The sequence below is a fragment of the Limanda limanda genome, chromosome 10 (assembly GCF_963576545.1).
Source record: "Limanda limanda chromosome 10, fLimLim1.1, whole genome shotgun sequence".
NCBI classification, from domain to species: domain Eukaryota; kingdom Metazoa; phylum Chordata; class Actinopteri; order Pleuronectiformes; family Pleuronectidae; genus Limanda; species Limanda limanda.
In genome coordinates, this window is record NC_083645.1 from 15957820 (window position 1) to 15979669 (window position 21850).

The window sequence follows — 21850 nt, forward strand, 5'->3', positions numbered from 1 at the left end:
GTAAATACATGTGACAAAAAAGCCATCTTGCTAATTTATGTGAAATGAAAGAAATGTAATAATATAAATGTCAGTATATGACACTTGAACAAATGGCATAACAAATTCAGTGCCTCGAGGACAGACAGACAATAAATCATGAGAAAACTAAAATAATCTTGGTTGTAAATGTGCATATAGAAGATTATTTTACTCTCTGCTCACCTGCTGGCTCTCAAAGGTCCAGGTGCTGTCCGGTAAAGACGCATCCAGGACACTGATCACCTCCTTAAAGTCAGTGGTGCTGCTGGGCTTAATCATAGTGAAGTCACTGTACTCGGACATTGGAGACATTGGAGACATACAGGACCTGAAGGACTGACTCTGAGACAACATGTCTCCTCCCAGGACCTCCACGTACTTTATGGGTCCATCAGTGTTCAGCTGAATCTGCAGGTTTCTGTTGGGGTTCTTGTAACCATCATATTCCCCCTGTCTCATGCAGCAACTACCGCTGCTTCTGCTGCTCCGGATGCATTTAACCGCTAAGATGAGAAAAGTCACCAGAGACAGCACGGACACCGAGGCCAGAGAGAGAATCAAATACAAGGTGATTCTCCCAGTTTTCCTGCTGGGCTCGGTCACTTTCTGTCGGAGGTCTAAGATGGGCTCATGGAGACCGTCCTCCAGCTGGATGGACACCGTGACGGTGGAGGACTGGACCGGGTCCCCGTCGTCCTTGATCTCTATAAGCAGCCTCTGAGAGGAGTCGTCCTGCTCGGACACAGCGCGTTTAGTCCTCACCTCCCCGGTGTACAGATTGACAGTGAACAGAGAGGCGTCTGTGGCCTCCGTCACTTTGTAGGAGATCCAGGCGTTATGGCCCGAGTCCGCGTCCACGGCCGTCACCTTAGTGACCAGGTGACCCGCTTTAGCGGAGCGGGGCATCCTCTGATGAGAGAGGGAGCCCAGGACAGCGGAGGAGGGGTAAATAACGGAGGGGGCGTTGTCGTTCTGGTCGAGGATAAAAACATGGACGGTGGTGTTGCTGCTGAGAGACGGAGAGCCCTGATCCTTTGCCTGAACCTGAATCTGAAACACCTTCAGTTTCTCATAGTCAAACGAGTGCATGCTGTAGATGCTGCCGTTATCTGAGTTAATGTAAACATACGAGGAGACAGAAACGTCCTGCACTTTAGAGTCCAGTATAGAGTAAGAGATTTTAGCGTTCTCGCCAAAATCCAGGTCAGAGGCTGATACTGAGAACAGTATAGATCCTGGGACCCCATTCTCTTTTAAATACACATTATAGGAGGGCTGAGAGAATACAGGAGGGTTGTCATTCACATCAGTGATGCTGACTGGAATAATTTTCTTACTGGACAGAGGAGGAGAGCCTGAGTCAGTGGCTGTTATTTCAATATTATATTCCGCGAAACTCTCTCGGTCTAAAGCAGCACTGGTAACCAGTTCATAATTATTAGAAAACGACGGTTTAAGAGTGAAATGAGAACGTTTGGGTACACGCAATGTCACTTTTCCGTTATTACCGGAGTCAAGGTCTCGTGCACTGATCAAAGCCACCACTGTGCCACTTGGTGCGTCTTCGCGAACAGGCACGGGTTTTGAAGTCAACACAATATCTGGTGCATTATCATTTATGTCCTCCACATCCAGCTGTACACGGCAGTCCCCCTCCATTTCAGGGACGCCTTTGTCTTTAGCAGTTACATCGATCAAGTACGATTTAGAAGTTTCATAATCTAATAAACCTTTTAATACGATGTCGCCTGTTACATCATTAATTTCGAATGTTGATAACACAAAGTCTGGAGTGCGGGGCCCGAAAGAATATTTAACCTCACCGTTAAGACCGTCGTCAGCATCTGTGGCTTTGAGTTTGATGACAAATGTCCCTTTGGTGCTGTTCTCTTTTAAAGAGACCTTATATTCATTTTCGTTAAATACTGGAAAATTATCATTAATATCAAGTACAGTAATGGTGATCTTACAGGTTCCAGACGTGACTGGGTTTCCTCCATCTAATGCTGTTAACAGCAGGTGATGGAGAGCATTCTTTTCCCGGTCCAATGTTTTTTCTAACACTAATTCTGGGACCGCCTTTCCATTCTTTGTTTCTTTAAATTTGAGAGAAAAATAATCGTTTTTGCTTAGCGAGTAGGTTTTCAAAGAATTGCTCCCAACATCAGGGTCCTCTGCGCTCTCCAGAGGAAAACGTTTGCCCAGCGCAACAAATTCTGGTATTTTAAGGTTAATCTCCTGCGTTGGAAAACGAGGAGAATTGTCATTAATGTCTCTGATTTCCACTTCAATTCGATGCGACCGCAAAGGGTTTTCAACAACAATTTGCAGAGGTAGAACACAGCTGGCGCTTTGTCCACATAAAGCCTCTCTGTCTATTCTGTCATTCACCACCAACTCGCCCTTCCCCGCATCCACAGTGAAATACTGCTTACCAGCCTCAGAGGCGACTCGCAGTTTACGGTCAAAAATGTCAGACAGTCCCAAACCAAGATCCTTGGCGAGATTTCCTACCACTGAGCCCTGTTTTAGTTCCTCCGGGATGCTGTAACGAGTCTGTGCGTCTGTTATACTCCACAAGAGAAAGAAGTGATGCCACCACAGCGCCTGCCATCTCCAGTCTCGGTATCCTATTCTCTTTGTCATCCTCGCTCCGTTATACCACAATTAATCCAAACGAGATATTCTTCATAGCGATGCTGGAATCCAACAGAGTAGGAAATACTCCCAAAGAAAAAAGACCACGTCGTCTAAACATGGCTGAAAGCTGAAATTCATATATTAAAATCTTTAAAAAAACGGGAGCTCAATGCTGTCTCTCCCCGAGCTCGTTGCATTGTAAGTGTTCAAGCGCCGAGGCTGCATGGGGGCAGGGACTAGATTGCTTTGTACAGTTCTGAATCCTATTGGTGCACAGCATCCATGTCAAACATCCAATGAGAGAGAGACCGATCGACACTGCTGCAGAGGCAGGTTCAATCTGATTCAGAGCTCTCATTTGGGATTATAACAAATACGTGTAAATGCCAAATAACATGGAACTAAAATATTATTAATAATAAAAAAAATCCTGCCACTAAAAGCAAAATGAAACATATAAAAATTTAAAACGATAACAGTAATATAGTTAAATTAAAATACAGAGTAAGTTAATACTCACAAAATGTACCCATTGCAATCCTGAGTTGCTGTCCACTGTGGTGGTGCTGAATTATTCATGCAATAAGTGTGCATGTTTAACCCTAACTCGTTGCATTCCTTTGACAAAGGGTGTTTCCAACACTTCTGCACAGGTGTAATGTATGTTACTTTGCTTTGATGTCAGTTTTTATGATAGACAATGCGTAAAAGGTGTGATGAAAATAATATACAGCCAGGATGGATGGACATAGGCATATAGATGTTTAACTTTTACACAAAACACGTTTTGAAAAATAATTTGTTTTGCTAATCTAAAACAGACATTGCATTTAGTTTTCATTATTAGAATGAAATGCTGTCTTCTGCTCACCTGCTGGCTCTCAAAGGTCCAGGTGCTGTCCGGTAAAGACGCATCCAGGACACTGATCACCTCCTTAAAGTCAGTGGTGCTGTTGGGCTTAATCATAGTGAAGTCACTGTACTCGGACATTGGAGACATACAGGACCGGAAGGACTGACTCTGAGACAACATGTCTCCTCCCATGACCTCCACGTACTTTATGGGTCCATCAGTGTTCAGCTGAATCTGCAGGTTTCTGTTGGGGTTCTTGTAACCATCATAGTCCCCCTGTCTCATGCAGCAATTACCGCTGCTTCTGCTGCTCCTGATGCATTTAACCGCTAAGATGAGAAAAGTCACCAAAGACAGCACGGACACCGAGGCCAGAGAGAGAATCAAATACAGGGTGATTCTCCCAGTTTTCTTGCTGGGCTCGGTCACTTTCTGTCGGAGGTCTAAGATGGGCTCATGGAGACCGTCCTCCAGCTGGATGGACACCGTGACGGTGGAGGACTGGACCGGGTCCCCGTCGTCCTTGATCTCTATAAGCAGCCTCTGAGAGGAGTCGTCCTGCTCGGACACAGCGCGTTTAGTCCTCACCTCCCCTGTGTACAGATTGACCGTGAACAGAGAGGCGTCTGTGGCCTCCGCCACTTTGTAGGAGATCCAGGCGTTATGGCCCGAGTCCGCGTCCACGGCCGTCACCTTAGTGACCAGGTGACCCGCTTTAGCGGAGCGGGGCATCCTCTGATGAGAGAGGGAGCCCAGGACAGCGGAGGAGGGGTAAATAACAGAGGGGGCGTTGTCGTTCTGGTCGAGGATAAAAACATGGACGGTGGTGTTGCTGCTGAGAGACGGAGAGCCCTGATCCTTTGTCTGAACCTGAATCTGAAACACCTTCAGTTTCTCGTAGTCAAACGAGTGCATACTGTAGATGCTGCCGTTATCTGAGTTAATGTAAACATACGATGAGACAGAAACGTCCTGCACTTTAGAGTCCAGTATAGAGTAAGAGATTTTAGCGTTTTCACCAAAATCCAGGTCAGAGGCTGATACTGAGTACAGTATAGATCCTGGTACCCCATTCTCTTTTAAATATACATTATAGGAGGGCTGAGAGAACACAGGAGGGTTGTCATTCACATCAGTGATGCTGACTGGTATAATTTTCTTACTGGACAGAGGAGGCGAGCCTGAGTCAGTGGCTGTAATTTCAATATTATATTCGGAGACATTTTCTCGATCTAAAATCCCTCTGGTGACCAGTGCGTAATTTTGTGAAAACGATGGTCTTAGTGAAAATTGACATTTCTTGGGGAGTTGTAATGTGACTTTACCGTTATCACCCGAGTCCAGATCTCGGGCACTGATTAAAGCTACTACGGTGCCATCAGGAGAGTCTTCACGTACTGGCTTTGGATGAGAGGTGAGGATTATTTCTGGGGCGTTATCATTAAAATCTAAAACATCAACATGGACAGTGCAGTGCCCCTCCATTCTCGGAATGCCTTTGTCTTTCGCACTTATGTCTATTTCATAATTTACAGTTGATTCGTAATCCAAATGTCCTTTTAGAAATACTGTTCCTGATACGTGATCAATACTGAAAACGGAGAGAACAGCATCCGATGTGTGCGCTCCAAAAGAATACTCTATTTCTCCGTTTTGACCATCATCCATATCTGAGGCTTTTGTTTGTACAATTATTGCACCTTCCGCAGCATTTTCATTAATATTTACTTTATACAATGCTTTCTCAAAAGCTGGAACGTTATCGTTGTTGTCAAGGACTTTAATCGTAACTTGAGAGCTGCCGGATCTCAGTGGGTTGCCTCCATCTAGAGCTGTCAGCAAAAGCTTATGAACAGCCTTTTTCTCTCTGTCTAAAATTTTTGCTAAAATCAATTCAGGTACTTTTCTTCCACCGGCAACTTCTTTCACTCTAATACTGAAACATTCGTCTTTACTGAGAGTGTACGACTTCAGCGAATTACTGCCGACGTCTGGGTCGATAGCATTTTCCAGAGGGAATCGAACCCCTACCACTGTAGATTCAGCAATTTCCAATGTAATATCATTTGATGGGAATCTCGGCGAATTATCATTTATGTCTTGTATTTCAACCTCGACACGAAACAGTTGTAACGGGTCTTCAATTACAACCTGCAGAGGCAGAACACAGCTGGCGCTTTGTGCACATAAAGCCTCTCTGTCTATTCTGTCATTCACCACCAGCTCGCCCTTCCCCGCATCCACAGTGAAATACTGCTTACCAGCCTCAGAGGCGACTCGCAGTTTACGGTCAAAAATCTCAGACAGTCCCAAACCAAGATCTTTGGCTAGATTTCCTACCACAGAGCCCTGTTTTAATTCCTCCGGGATGCTGTAACGAGTCTGTGCGTCTGTTATACTCCACAAGAGAAAGAAGTGATGCCACCAAAGCGCCTGCCATCTCCAGTCCCGGTATCCTATTCTCTTTGTCATCCTCGCTCCGTTATACCACAATTAATCCAAACGAGATATTCTTCATAGCGATGCTGGAATCCAACAGAGTAGGAAATACTCCCAAAGAAAAATTACCACGTCGTCTAAACATGGCTGAAAGCTGAATTTCATATGTTTAAATCTTTAAAAAAACGGGAGCTCATTGCTGTCTCTCCCGAGCTCGTTGCATTGTAAGTGTTAAGCGCCGAGGCTGCATGGGGGCAGGGACTAGATTGCTTTGTACAGTTCTGAATCCTATTGGTGCACAGCATCCATGTCCAACATCCAATGAGAGAGAGACCGATCGACACTGCTGTAGAGGCAGCTTCAATCTGATTCTGAGCTCTCATTGGGGATTATAACAAATACGTGTAAATGCCAAATAACATGGAACTAAAATATTATTAATAATAAAAAAAAATCCTGCCACTAAAAGCAAAAAGAAACATATAAAGATTTAAAACAATAACAGTAATATAGTTAAAATACAGAGTAAGTTAATACTCACAAAATGTACCCACTGCAATCCTGAGTTGCTGTCCACTGTGGTGGTGCTGAATTATGCATGCGATAAGTGTGCATGTGTAACCCTAACTCGTTGCATTCCTTTAACCGAGGGTGTTTCCAACACTTCTGCACAGGTTTACTTTATGTTACTTTGCTTTGATGTCAGTTTGTATGATAGACAATGCGTAAAAGGTGTGATGAAAATAATATACAGCCAGGATGGATGGACATAGGCATATAGATGTTTAACTTTTACACAAAACAAGTTTTGAAAAATAATTTGTTTTGCTAATTTAAAATAGACATTGCATTTAGTTTTCATTATTAGAATGAAATGCTGTCATCTGCTCACCTGCTGGCTCTCAAAGGTCCAGGTGCTGTCCGGTAAAGACGCATCCAGGACACTGATCACCTCCTTAAAGTCAGTGGTGCTGCTGGGCTTAATCGTAGTGAAGTCACTGTACTCGGACATTGGAGACATACAGGACCTGAAGGACTGACTCTGAGACAACATGTCTCCTCCCATGACCTCCACGTACTTTATGGGTCCATCAGTGTTGAGCTGAATCTGCAGGTTTCTGTTGGGGTTCTTGTAACCGTCATAGTCCCCCTGTCTCATGCAGCAACTACCGCTGCTTCTGCTGCTCCGGATGCATTTAACCGCTAAGATGAGAAAAGTCACCAGAGACAGCACGGACACTGAGGCCAGAGAGAGAATCAAATACAAGGTGATTCTCCCAGTTTTCTTGCTGGGCTCGGTCACTTTCTGTCGGAGGTCTAAGATGGGCTCATGGAGACCGTCCTCCAGCTGGATGGACACCGTGACGGTGGAGGACTGGACCGGGTCCCCGTCGTCCTTGATCTCTATAAGCAGCCTCTGAGAGGAGTCGTCCTGCTCGGACACAGCGCGTTTAGTCCTCACCTCCCCTGTGTACAGATTGACAGTGAACAGAGAGGCGTCTGTGGTCTCCGCCACTTTGTAGGAGATCCAGGCGTTATGGCCCGAGTCCGCGTCCACGGCCGTCACCTTAGTGACCAGGTGACCCGCTTTAGCGGAGCGGGGCATCCTCTGATGAGAGAGGGAGCCCAGGACAGCGGAGGAGGGGTAAATAACAGAGGGGGCGTTGTCGTTCTGGTCCAGGATAAAAACATGGACGGTGGTGTTGCTGCTGAGAGACGGAGAGCCCTGATCCTTTGCCTGAACCTGAATCTGAAACACCTTCAGTTTCTCGTAGTCAAACGAGTGCATGCTGTATATGCTGCCGTTATCTGAGTTAATGTAAACATACGAGGAGACAGAAACGTCCTGCACTTTAGAGTCCAGTATAGAGTAAGAGATTTTAGCGTGTTCACCAAAATCCAGGTCAGAGGCTGACACAGAGCACAGTATTTTCCCAGGAGGATAGTTTTCTTTTACATAAACGACATAAGAAGGCTGGGAGAAAACTGGTGGGTTGTCATTCACATCTAATAATTCAACGACTATTATTTTTTCACTCGATAATGGGGGTTTTCCAGAATCAGTTGCACTGATCTTGACACTATATTGGCCATTTTTCTCACGGTCAAGTGGCCCACTCGTTACTAATGAGTAATGGTTAGAGCCCGAGGGATTTAACTTGAAGGGATATTTGGAAGAAACGGTTAACCTAACCTTGCCGTTCTCACCCGAGTCTGGGTCTTTTGCACTTATTAACGCAATAACTGTTCCAATCGGAGAATCTTCAGGAACAGGTGTCGTTAACGACGTCACTATTATTTCAGGAATATTGTCATTAATGTCCACTACTTTAATTTCGACGCTACAATGTCCATCCATTTTAGGATTCCCTTTGTCTCGAGCAACTAAGTCAAATCTGTGAAAAGAGTTTGTTTCATGATCTAAACTTCCTTTAACAGTAATAGCTCCTGTAGAAGGTTGAATATCAAATAATAATACAATTAGATCCTTTGTTTTATCTGCAAAAAAATATTCGATTTCTCCATTAAGTCCTTCATCTGCATCTGTGGCTTTAACCTGTAGTATTTGAGTTCCAGGTGCAGCCTTCTCACTGACATTAGCCTCATACACCTGCTTATCAAACTGTGGGGCATTGTCGTTGTTGTCAAGTACTATTACTGTTATTTCTGATGTCCCTGAGCGCACAGGATCTCCGCCATCTACAGCGGTGAGGATAAGATTATGTACAGGCAGCTTCTCTCGATCAAGAGGTTTTTCAAGAACTAGTTCAGGAATCTTTCCGCCGTCCTTTTGGTTTTTAACTGTCAATTTGAAATGGTCATTTTTGCTTATGAGATAAGAGCGAACAGAATTTGTGCCGACATCTGGATCATGGGCACTTTCTAAAGGAAAACGCGCGCCTGGATTTACCAGCTCTGCAATTTTCAGCACTTGTTCTTTAGTTAGAAAACTGGGTGAATTATCGTTTGTATCCTGTATTTCAATTTCGACTCTATGCAGCTGCAGGGGGTTATCTATAACTAGTTCCAAAGGCAGCAGACATGACGGTTTTTGTCCACACAGTTCCTCCCTGTCTATCCTATCAATCACCACCAGTTCTCCCTTCCCCAAGTCCATATTAAAATACTGCTTACCAGCTTCAGAGGTTATCCGCAATTTACGTCGATACAGTTCAGATACAACCAAACCCAAATCTTTGGCTAGATTTCCTACCACAGTGCCCTGTTTTACTTCCTCCGGGATGCTGTAGCGAGTCTGTCCATCTATTGTACTCCACAATACAAAGAAATGATGCCACCACAAAAACGCCTGCCATGTGAGCAGTTTGTTCCACATTATTCCTCGTTCCATAAATCCCATATCTTCTCACCACAACTCCAAATTCTCAAATGAGTAAGCAGAGAAGGTTTATAATCCAATGCAAAAGCGTCCTTATGCATAACAGGGACGGTCATGCTTTGTGTCCGCGTATCCCTCCGCTCCCGTGCAGAGCATTGCAATGGTTATGACGCTGAAGCTACTCGATGAGACGGAGTAGATCTCTTTGTACAGCTCTGGATGTGACTGGTGGAAAACGCAAACGCGTTTCCACCAATCAGTGTACAGTGAACATCTACCAAACAGTGACGTAAAAGGATAGTCCACTGAAAAAAATATTGTGGTTTTCATGGCTCTAGAAATGTCATCAGCTACTACTCATTAAAGTCCCCATCACCTGCAAAGGCTTTTACATTGATAATAGGAAGTAGATGAGTATAAATATCATATCATTAGATAAACTACTGTATCATCATTACTCATAATGGTTTTAATAATGTGAATTTACGGACAAGCCATGACATATGAATATAAAATCATAAATACCCCTCATTTAACATTAATAATATGCGTTTAAAAGCCTTCTCATCACCTAATACGGTATTTAAATGTGTATAAATATATAAATATCATAAAGAATAAAATATAAAGCAAACATTTGTTATATCAGCTGTAGGTAACAGATGACTTAAGTAGAGTTTCCTATTCATAAATGAAAGTCTGATCATTACATGATCAAATATATAATAATATGTCTTCATCCATATGTCCTTTATGTGCCTGCATGCATGCACATGCCTCTGTGGCTGACAAGGCTCTTCGTTGCCTTCCTGTGGCGACAGAAAGCCAGTGCAGCCTGAACACGTCATTACGTCTTCACGGCTCCCAACAAGCCTCATAGAAATAATCCTGTCAGCAGCGAACGTCAGATACCCGTATGAAGGTCTATAGAGCAAATAGAAAGGGAGGGGGAGCGCAGAGGATCTCTGTGTCTCTCTCGCTCTCTCTTCCTCCCACTCCCTCTCCCTCTCCCTCCCTTAACATAAACACAACATTATTTTACCCAATATACAGACCAGAAGCAAATGTTAGTCACAGATGAGGCTGTGTTACACTTCCAAAACGCAATTCACCTGTTTTGCAGCAGGCATTATAGGCTGACAAGTAAATTCAAAATCACGTCCAACACGTTTATTTTCAATACAAAAAAACGAAAACAATCCGTTCCAATGCAAATATTGAAATTGTTGTAATTGTTGTGAAAATGTACACAATAAACCTAGTGTCTGCAACAGTCCTCTGCCCTACCAGGATGTGGTCGACAGAGGGAGATGCAGCTGGAGAGGCAGAGAGGGGAGGGGAGGGGGAGAGAGTGCTGGAGCTGATTTCAGCACCACGGATGTGGACAGCGCCACACAGGCGGCCAAGTGCTGCTGCTGCAGGCTGATGAGAACCGAGAGGAAACAACATTCTCACGGGCTCCTACTGAAGACAGCAGGCAGCTCCACTGCTTCTCTGTTTCTTACCAAACAGGAATAAATACACAACCACATGGTTCAAGACACTCATCAAGTTGTACTGCTATAAACAGAGCCTGAAAATAATTACAATGGGGGAGTTGTCTCATGAAAGGACAATTACAAGTGTATATATTAAAAACAGTGCCTGATGCTGAATATAAACAAAGCTAGAGGAATACCTAAAATGTCTATAAAATGCAGCAAAAAGTCAGATTGTTTATAATAAATCTAAAAGAGAAATTGAAAAAAAGCTATAAATAACATATCAACAGGACACTGGAGAGACACTTATGGGAGATCACAATTAATTTTGCTTGGAAAGTGAGCAAGATATATTTTATTAAGCTTTATTTATTTGACCCTATAGTTTCAATATCCCTTTGGGAAGAAATTGAAAAAGACATGAATTCATATTCTTTTTTTCAAAGCATTTTTTAAAAACTGAAATGAAGATTTTATTAGGAAATCTAAATTCAGATGACAAGTCTTTTGTGTACTGACCATGGAGCAAGTGTCAGGTACATGAAAACCAGTACTAGCTGAAGAGGACATTTTGGAGATGGAAGGATCAAGATTTACATAAAAAACGAAATTCATCCTATAAGAAAGTATATATAAAAAAAGTATATTTTGGATTATAAAGCAAAGCAAACCTTGAACAAATGGGTTTTCAAATGTACAGTTGAATCTGAAGCAATGTGCTTCTTCTGTCACATATCATTCACACTCACATACCACGGTCAGGGACAATTAAGGGTTCAATCTCATGTACAAGGAGACTTTTGCATGTGGGCTGGAGGACCTGGGGATCGAACCACCTACCCTCTGGTTTGTGGACGACCCGTTCTGTCCCCTGAGCCACAGCCGCTAAACCTTACTGTGCTTCGTCTTTTTTCTATTACTCTATTTCATGAGGAAGATGGAGCATTTTCCACCTCACACGTAGTCACAGGTAAATACCACATTACGGGGCTAATGCACTGCACCCACACAAGACTTCCAGCTGTGTATTTAATGTAGTAGCTGCAAGGTGACACTTTTAACTATGCTAAGACCTTCCAATTGTAAAATGCTATGTAGTGAATAGGGACACAGGTTTGTACTCAAACCTGTTTCAGAGGAACTGATACTGAGTGACTGGAAAAACAGCCACACATACAATCTGTAGTGCACTGTAATACAAAAGACCTTTACACACTATAACTAATGCCAGGCATACATGATGTTTAGGTTTAGTTAAGACTGCTACATTAGATGTTTGTGTGTTAAACCAGATGTGTTGTCTTTTTTAAGGTCATAGTATGGTGTGTTGGTGTCTTTGGTCTGCATTAGATCTTCCAACATAGCCTTCATTATAACGCAAAGAGCAGTTGTGGTGTCATATTGTTAGATGTAGAGGTGTTTCTAAAATTCTGTCCAGCCCACTTACATCAGTGGAGGTAGGTTGAATAACAGACACACCTCTGTGAAAATTAATTAAGTTAAAATGCCATCACAAACTGCAACATTTCAACATATCAAGGCTTCTTGAAAACAGTTTAAACAGAAACTAAACAATTACAATGTTCATGGAGGCAGGTGTTGCATTGGACTGTTATTATCTTGACTGACAACAATGTATATGATAGTTTGCTTAATAAGGATATGATGCAATTCAGTATATCAACACCATAAATCCAACTATAATGAAAGGTTGCTTTATGTGATTCATGTTTTAATGAGTGCGATGTCATGCTGTTGTATTGTCTATATACAGTGTATACTGGTCCAGATTAAGAAATCAAATGCTAAACTCCAAGATACAGAGCTTCTTCATCTGGCGTGAGTTACTTTAACATATGGTGCTTTCTGCTTATACTCACTACTAAACCATGTAAGCATGTTAGTAGTGAGCTGTCTAGCTTCAATTGTAATGAAGCACTGCTTCAGCATCCTGAAAGAAGAGGGAATGCTGATTCAAATGAATCACATATTAAAGTTGCCAGTCAAAATGTTGAACAAACAATTTGAAGGACTAGTAAAAAAAATATAAATGCATACGTCAAAAGACTAGATTATTTTCATCTGATGTTGAGTGTAATCCTGAATAACACCTCAAATAAAACAATCACACCTTGTTTTGTCCATCCAGCCACTCACACTGTCACTCATGATCTGCTGTCAACACAAGCTCTGTCCATGAGTGCCTGATTAAAGTTATCATCAGTGGTGATAGACCTTCTGTGAGATGTTGTGTGAGGCCTGTGAATGCGTCACTTGTGGAAAATCTGATTAACAGCTTGACTCAGAGCCAATTTGTGATAGTCACCGCTAGAGTTTGCGTCGACTGCGTGGTGATCTGGAGCATGATGTTCAGTTGTCAGTGCATCAGTAAGGTGTACGAGCTGGTACTGTATGTTTCTGTTTGTATGTGTCTGTGAACAGTAGGGATTAGATTTCTTACCTTATTTGGTGAGTCAGGATATAAATGGAGTCGGGGAGGAAACAGGAACAACAGCAGACATCAGGGAGAGAGGAGGGGAACATGAAAGAGAAAAACAAGAGAGAAAACATATCAGTTAGACTGGTGGTCAGAAAACAAGAGTCTGGCTTTGGGAAGTACAGCAACCAACATACTTACCATGGGGTCCACATCAAATCGTGTGTTACATAATTCACATGTCTGTCATTTCTGGTATTTGTGCTTTTAAAGTGGTTGTCTGTAATAATTTTTTCACTGCTTGTGTAAAGAAATTATTGATGTAAACAAATGATCATGTGTTGCATTAACTGTAAGTGCCTTCAATTAGTGGAGTGATGTTAAGATTATTGTCAGAAAGAATTTTAGGAAATAGGAAACTTAAACTATTTAGGTTAAATGTATGCAAATAATACAACAGTGTAATAAGGTTATTTATGCATTGGGACAATATCATAAGATTTAAATTATATGTTCAACTTATAGACAAATTCATGAGTGATTGACGGATAGAGAGAGAGAGAGAGGAAGAGAGAGGGAGATGAGGGAAACTGTTAAAATCCAGACGTACTTGTGAGAGGGATGATTATTATCACAATGAGCCAAACAAAAATGTTAAATTTTTCTTTAAAAAACAGCTCAACCAAAAACGTTCTTTAGAAAGACAGAGGCAGTAGCTCTACCCCTGTCAAGAGTGATAGTAATGAATCAGTTTGTTTTTCAGGTGACGTACACAGTCCTGAATCCCAGATTTATACATGTACACATACGTATATAGAGAAAGAGTTTTATTTATGTATCTGTGAGTGTGTGTGTATAGAGAACATAATGGAAAATAATCTAGTGTATACATACTCTGGTACAATAAAACCACTTTTAGACTAAATCACAACACTGCACTGCTGCACCAAGCCACTTCCCTCATATCAACAGCAGGGGGCCTCTAGGCGATGCCCCCAGACAAATCCATGCCTTATTAATGAGACTCTTTGCTCTGTGACCCTGTTTGTGTTGCAGCTGATGTCACTCTTTGAGATCAATTCTAAGCATGTTTGACAAAGGAAACCAGATCCTGCTTTAAAAAAAATAGAGCAATGTACTTTACTCTAAATAAAAGTGTACATCATATACCGTGTGTTTCTGCAAATGAAATGATTTTGAGAAATACATATTATGATACTTTTGCTCCAAAACACCCGCACCTACAAAATGAACCACTCCCTCAGGAAAAGGAGCAACAAAGACAAAAACAAAGGATGTGAAGAGACCGTTTTCTGTCTATTCATATAACAAAATCCAAGAATGTAATAAGAACTTAAATCAAAGGCTACATATTAGTCAATAAACTCATCATGGACAAGCGTTACTAAAACAAGCAAAGGCAAACCAAACAGGGCAGCACTGATCAGAATAAATATCACAAGCAGCCATGATCACACCCTCCCCCTCCCTTCTCTCCATCATCATCACCACCCCTGGTTTCTGGATGTTGCACCTCTTTGCCCAAAATAGGGGTGTCTCCTGTCCTCCCAGTAACCACAAATACATGTAGCCATCACACACACGAGGTTGCATCTGCTGCTGACCCCCTGTGGCTCTTTGGAAATGGTACAGCCCTGCCAGTGAGTCAGCTTGTTGCTATGGCAACACATCCCACCTCGCTTACTTGCATCCCACCCAGCTTCCTGCAAGCAGGCAATGGTGGCAAAAAAGGAACCACATAAAAAATCATGGAGAGTAAAGAAGAAGACAAAGGACAGGAACAGAAATTATGCTGAGACACACAAACACACACTGATAATATGTTCTTCACCTAAAGCACATGTTTATACACGTATTTAAGAGTCTTGTGACGAATGACTGAAAAGTGGTAGATAGAAGATATTTATTTTTGTCACAAGCACAATGACCTACTCAGGGATGAAAAGACACAGTTTGGCTATTAATGTCTTTTTATAGACCGAACAAAATGTCCTACACTGAGCAATCTCCTCCTTTTCTCTCTGTCCCTTTCACTCTTTGCTGCAGAGTGGTGCAGCTGGAGAGGGGGAGGGGAGGGATGCAGAAAATGAGATCAGGAGGAAAAAGGAGGACTGTTGGAAACCGAGAGAGAGAGGGACTGCTGAACAGTGGCCATCCAGTTTGATACAGAGTTAGTGACAGAGTAAAATGAAATCCTCAAAGGACGTATTCACAGAATTATTAGTATAATTAAATTAGGTTGCTATAGTTACAATGTTGATATAGTCCATGGTAAATATATATAAGGGGTTGTATGATGTAAATACATTATAATAGAATAATAATTATAATGCAAAACATCTCCTATACCTATGGGCAAGATGTCCTTTTAATGAATCACATCAAAAATATTAAGGGTGGAAACAGCAGATATGGTTTGACACCCTATGAGAATCACTTTTGCCACTAAATTTGAAGAATTTAAGAAAAGAATAAACATTTTGGTAAAGTCTGTATGTGGATACAGTTCACAGTCTTTGTGAGGTTGACAAAACTTGGTCTTTGTCCCATATTACACTGCTCCCAGTAATCCGTAGTGTTAATGTAATCCTTTCCAGAGTATCAACGAGTACAGACTTCCTCACTTCCACCTCTGAGACACAATCAAACGACAACATCAATTTGTCATAAACTTCTTTCTGGGTTATGTGACTTCAGGTAAAGAAAGGTCCTTGCAAATTGATACTGTGCTAGTTGTACTCCTGCTGTAAATTCTATTCAGCTGAGGAACAAAATAACATACAGATAGTAAACTAAAGTAATACTGTGGTTCTGTTGTTGTACAAAAGTGATCATAATCCCAGATGCCTACTATCAAAGACATGACTTTGTGTTTAATGAGCCAACATCCTGTTGTGATATAAACAACCCATCTCCGGCAAGATGAATTCTGTTGTGATGGCTCCTTGGTTAAGTTACATATGTGCATTTGTTGTTTACAATCTAATTCTAGCGTGGGGGTGTACTTTATTACTTTCTTTTTTTTGGGGCTTCTTTGAATAAGCAAATCATACATTTATACTAATCGATCAGATCCTTTAATCGACTACTACACTGGACTGTACAACTTAAACTAGATCCTGAATAAATATGTTGAATGGAATTTGTGTGTCACAATGAAGAGACTGGCACAGTCCTCTAACCAGCTACTTATCTACACCTAGTTACAGTAATGCTATAAACAATGTAACTGCCATTTATACATGTTTGACCAAGCAATGCATCCACGATTGTTACACACAAAATACAGTGACTGACAACTCTCCCCACTTCCATAATGAAAAACAAAGCAATGTCAACAGTGCCATGTTCTTGAAACCTAAGCAGAGTGCAAAAAGCAACAAACAGAGGGACAGCACCAAGCAGTACTGAAGTAGTATGTGTTATATTTATCTGTTAATAGCATGTTTAATGTACAAAAGTATCTCTTTTGTTTTAAGAAGTCACACCTAAATGTCCATTATAAGTACGATATCTGGTATATGAACAAAAACAGGATTATGTGTTGATAAACATCTGTGACAACAACCACATCCTCTCATTCTCACACACAGTGCACAGAATGTTGATGGGCCCCGCCGGCAGACACATGGGTTCACAGCTGCTCACCAGACAGCCTGGCTGAGAAGGTGGAAGCCTTGAACGAGAGCTCGGGCCTGTGGGAACTGGGAGGTTCTGCTGCTGATTACAGTTTTGCGGTCAGTAACTGGTTTAATAAGCCGACGTTTAGGGCTTTGTATTAGATCCAAAATGGCTGATGACACATCCAAGGAGGTTTATAAGAAACTGAAAGATAAAAGAGCAACACGCTTAAGGGCTGCAGCAAATCAAAGAGACTGAGCCTAGCTGGTTTCTGTGAGCTTTGACCCCTTTGGCGACACTGTGGTCAAAAGAATTTATGGAACTTGGTATAATGTTCACCGCTATAAACCGTAGAACATGAGACACTAGGGTTTTAAACAGGTAAAGCAGATACAGATGTGGGCTAATAATATTGACAGACTACTTCCAGCGGATATGGGGGTTAACACACTTAACCTAACTTTCTGCTTTGTAGTTTGTCAACCCCTGTTTTCACATGTACACACTGAGCATCATGGGGAATTTATTGCTAACGCGCACATACACGCACACACACGCGGACGCACGCCCACACACACAGAGCGACTGAATGAGGCACACTAGATGATCTGATGCTTCCTTTGAAACCGAACTAAACTCATCAAACAACAGCACATGCAGAACAGAACAACATCTTCCACACACATGTTTATATGAAGATCCATGTGCCCCAAATCTAAACACATATGTTATTTCCATTAAACGAGAGAGAGAAAGTTAGTTTGCCCTCTCCTTTATTTACCTCACCACAGGTATCATCATGATGAAAGGGTTATCTGTGCCCTGTCGACCACACAGTCACTTTTACCACACAACAAACCCTCTGAGGTGGGGAATCTTACAGGAGATCATAGCAGTCTGATAGCGTGAGGGTTGAATTCATTATTTTCACAGATGTGCTCTTCACATTAAGCCTGTGTCCTGATTTCTGACGACCCCTTGTCATTTGTTACATAATGCATGAAGATGTCTCTCTCCCTCTCTCTCTCCTCTTTCCTTAATTTTCTTTCAAGAAATGTCAGCCCCTCTGAGTCCTTCACAGTGCTGTCAGCAGCCTGACGCGAATGTTTCACACGTGAGACTTCCTGTAGCCCTGTTCTTGAGCAGACAAAGAGAGCTGCGGATCAAAATGGCTGCCCTGCATCACCAACACACATTCTGCACAGGGATGGAGGAGACTGTGCTGGTTACCACGTGGCTCTTCCCCTCCCCCTCCCCCGCTGCCTCTCTCTCTATCTGCTTCTCCATCACGTTGCATCTCTCCCTCGTTCTCCATCTCCCCAGCACCAGTGACAGTTCCCTCTTCAGCTCTCGCATTTTATAGCTCTGTGAATGAACAGTGTTGTGTGACCCTTTGCATTTAATCTATTGATTTGCATCGACAGCATCCGTCTCTGCTCCTTTTCTCTGTGTGCAGCTTTATGCCAATGTGCTGCACTACGTCACAAGGGGAACTAGGTCACTGTCTCTATGTGGGAGAAATCTGTGGCAAAGCTTTAGCAGGGATGATGCCAAGGTTTTTTGTCTTTCATTGTAGCTTTTGTATTGTTCTCTCACACCTCTGTAGCCCATGACACAATGCTCTCTGGCAGGACATTATAAAGGGATCTAAAGATAGGAAATTAATGGCATTTTGACATAATGTTTCAATGCAAGATATTCAATATATAGGCCAGCACAAGTATAAATTAATCTTTATGAATATCAGAGGACAGAAGTTAGAGAAAAATAAAGCAAAATATAAACATGAGGAAAATGTAGACGTGAAAAATCTGACACAACGCCAAATAATAGTATTGGAATTGGAAGTTATTGGAAATGAATTGTTGCATCGAATAAAAAGAAAAATGCCAGTACAATAAAAAGAAAAATGCCAAAAAAAGAGACAGAACCAGAGTGATATATTCTGGTGATATTGTCTGTTTTACTTGTATCATTGTGGGCAACGTTGAGCTGATGAAGACACAGGGAATACAAAGGGAACCATAAAAAAGAAAGTGTTGATGAGACATATCATATGGTCAATGTTCTACTATGCTTGATACTGTTAGTAGCTCCAACCGCAGGATAAGCTGCCAGACATCGTAAATCTAAATATCTAACAAGAGAGGAAAGACCTGTTGACCACCTGTTTGGCATAGTACAACAGTATTGAGAAGACCACTATCTAACTGATGGCACACACAGACACACACACAGACACACACACACAGACCTACAGACACACTCTCACACACACAACATAATAAAAACAAGGGATTAAATGAATGTGCTGACCTCACCTCTGTGAGAGTATTCTCTGTCTCTGTTTTGTGTCTTGGTACTGTCCTGGTAGCACTGTGGTCAACACTCAGAGTGTTCTGACTGAAGGGTTGTAGGTATTTTATATCACTCTTCCGGGAGTCAGTGGTTCCATACACCTCATAGCTAAAGGCCTGCTTGAGGGTACCGGTGCCTCCTACGTCTGCGTAAAGGGGCGGGTAATATGGAATGACTGGAAGATTCCCAGTGGATTTGTAAACCAGGCGCTCGCGTCTCCATCTGTAGATTTTCACTGAGATGATAACCACTACACACGTGATGAAGAGGAAGGAAACTACAGCCAGAGCCAACACTAAGTAAAAAGTCAGGTTGTCGTTGTACTCCTTGTCGTGCGTAAAGTCAGTGAACTCCGACAGCACTTCGGGGAAGCTGTCCGCCACCGCCACGTTAACAACGACTGTAGCTGAACGAGAGGGCTGCCCGTTGTCCTCCACTATAACACTCAGTCTTTGTTTTACTGCGTCTTTATCAGTGACCTGGCGGATCGTTCTTATTTCGCCATTCTGTGAGCCCACTTCGAACAGCGCCCTGTCTGTGGTTTTCTGCAGTTTATAGGAGAGCCAGGCATTCTGTCCAGAGTCCACATCCACAGCCACCACTTTAGTGACCAGATAGCCCACATCTGCTGAACGAGGCACCAGTTCAGCCACCAGAGAGCCACCAGTCTGGACTGGATACAGAACTTGAGGGGGGTTATCGTTCTGGTCCTGGATCAGTATTTTCACAGTCACGTTACTACTGAGTGGAGGAGAGCCTCCATCCTGGGCTTTGACTCGGATATGGAAATCTTTCATTTGCTCATAGTCAAAGGAACGCACAGCAAGTATCTCTCCACTCTCTGCATTCACTGAAAAATAAGAAGAGGCTGACATCCCGTTCAGTTGACTTTCCTCTAGGAAATAGGAAATGCGCGCATTGTTCCCAGAATCCTGGTCACTGGCTTTGACAGAGAGGAGTGACATGCCAGGTGAATTATTTTCAGGGATGAAAGCGTTCAGAAATGGTTGTGGGAACATTGGGGCGTGGTCGTTTATATCTGATAACCTTAAATTAATGGTCTTGTTCGTTGAATAAGGCGGTGAACCCTCATCCATTGCAGTTATTGTTATATTATATTCAGGCACAGTTTCACGGTCCAGATCATCATCAGATACCAAACTATAAAAATTAGACGTCGTTGACTTGATTTTAAAAGGTAAATCTGGGCTAATGAAACACTTAACTTGACCATTTTTACCCGAGTCTAGATCTTTTATATTGAGCATAGCTATAACAGTATCTGGAGCCGAATCCTCTGGGATTGGGTTGGAAAGGGAAATTATGCTGATGACAGGGGCATTGTCATTCACGTCGGTAACTTCAATTAGAACCTTACTTGTGTCTGTCAACCCCCCTTTATCTGTTGCTCCAACATCAATTTCGAAATGTTTGACTTTCTCGTAATTTAACTCCCCTCCTACAGTTATTTCCCCAGTATGAGAATCCATATTAAATTTAGATGATGTGACATCACTATTTTGAGAGAACGAATATACCAGCTCTCCGTTTGTTCCCTTATCAGCATCCGTGGCACTAACTTTTAAAATGACAGTCCCACTTGATGCGTTTTCAGGAACCGTCACTCTGTAAAGAGACTGGCTGAACACAGGTGCATTGTCATTTGCATCCATGACAATAACGTTTATTTTGACAGACCCTGATTTAGGGGGATCACCGCCATCATATGCTGTTAATGTTAATTTGTGCTCTTCTTGATTTTCTCTATCTAATACTGTCTGGAGAACCATTTCAGCATATTTAGTACCGTCAGGTCGAGACAGCATGTTTAATTTGAAATGATCTGTAGGATTCAGTTTATACGTTTGGAGAGAATTCAACCCAACGTCTGGGTCTCTGGCGCTGTCGAGAGAAAAACGGGCTCCCTTTACAGCTAATTCACTAATTTCAAAATTCATTTCCCGCTTGGCAAAACCCGGAGCATTATCATTAATGTCAAGAATCTCCACATCGACGCGGTGCAGCTCCATAGGATTATCCAGTATGACTTGAAAATGCAGAGAGCAAGGAGACACTAGCCCGCACCGCTCCTCTCTATCAATCCTCTTGTTGACAATCAGAGTCCCTTTGTCCAAATTAAGTCCGATGTACTCACTGCCGTCCTCGGTAAATATCCTCGCCCGCCCAGATTTCAGCCGCTTAACATCCAAGCCCAAGTCCTGAACGATATTCCCAACAATGGAGCCCGTCGCCATTTCCTCTGGTATAGAATAGCGGACCTGCCCGACGGTTACATTTGCGACACAAATGCAGAGAAACAACAGCTTCCGTGTCAATGTAAAACCTCGCCCCATGGTGGTTGAGTCAATGCCAAATTCAACTTGATTTAAACAACACCACCGCGACAGAAATATGTAGCTGTGAGCCGGTAGTCGTGCGTCGTCTTTAAACTGCCACTTGAAATCGAAACAGGGCAACCAAGGGAGGAATGCGCTATAGAGAGAGCGAGATAATTTTCCCACACTGATCAACAGCGGCACGTAGGGACGTAAAAAAGATATTGCAGGATCATTACATTGTAGTTGTCTGCCTGGATTAAGGCAACAAACTGACAGAGAAAAAAGTGTAGATAGAGAGAC

The 21850-nt window shown here is 42.4% G+C and overlaps 5 protein-coding genes across 10 annotated transcripts in view; all 5 read right to left on the reverse strand.

Moving 5' to 3' along the window:
• LOC133012097 (protocadherin gamma-A11-like) overlaps window positions 1-21850 on the reverse strand; it is a 250455-nt gene that overhangs the window by 39706 nt on the left and 188899 nt on the right. The gene's annotated exons all lie outside the window — the stretch shown is intronic.
• Window positions 190-2682, reverse strand: LOC133012030 (protocadherin gamma-C5-like). The gene has a single exon (XM_061079995.1). It carries the CDS (start codon window positions 2665-2667, stop codon window positions 190-192), a length of 2478 nt encoding a protein of 825 aa, XP_060935978.1. The 5' UTR covers window positions 2668-2682.
• On the reverse strand, window positions 2678-6001 carry LOC133012166 (protocadherin gamma-C5-like). Its single transcript, XM_061080147.1, has 2 exons — window positions 3519-6001; window positions 2678-2720 (listed from the first exon to the last, which is right to left on the reverse strand). The coding sequence occupies exons 1-2, from the start codon at window positions 5984-5986 to the stop codon at window positions 2678-2680; spliced, it is 2511 nt and encodes an 836-aa protein (XP_060936130.1). The 5' UTR covers window positions 5987-6001.
• Window positions 6834-9314, reverse strand: LOC133012057 (protocadherin gamma-C5-like). Its single transcript, XM_061080021.1, has one exon. It carries the CDS (start codon window positions 9312-9314, stop codon window positions 6834-6836), a length of 2481 nt encoding a protein of 826 aa, XP_060936004.1.
• Window positions 9387-21565, reverse strand: LOC133012167 (protocadherin beta-15-like). The gene is made up of 3 exons (XM_061080148.1): window positions 19175-21565; window positions 10581-10715; window positions 9387-9518 (listed from the first exon to the last, which is right to left on the reverse strand). The coding sequence occupies exons 1-3, from the start codon at window positions 21563-21565 to the stop codon at window positions 9387-9389; spliced, it is 2658 nt and encodes an 885-aa protein (XP_060936131.1).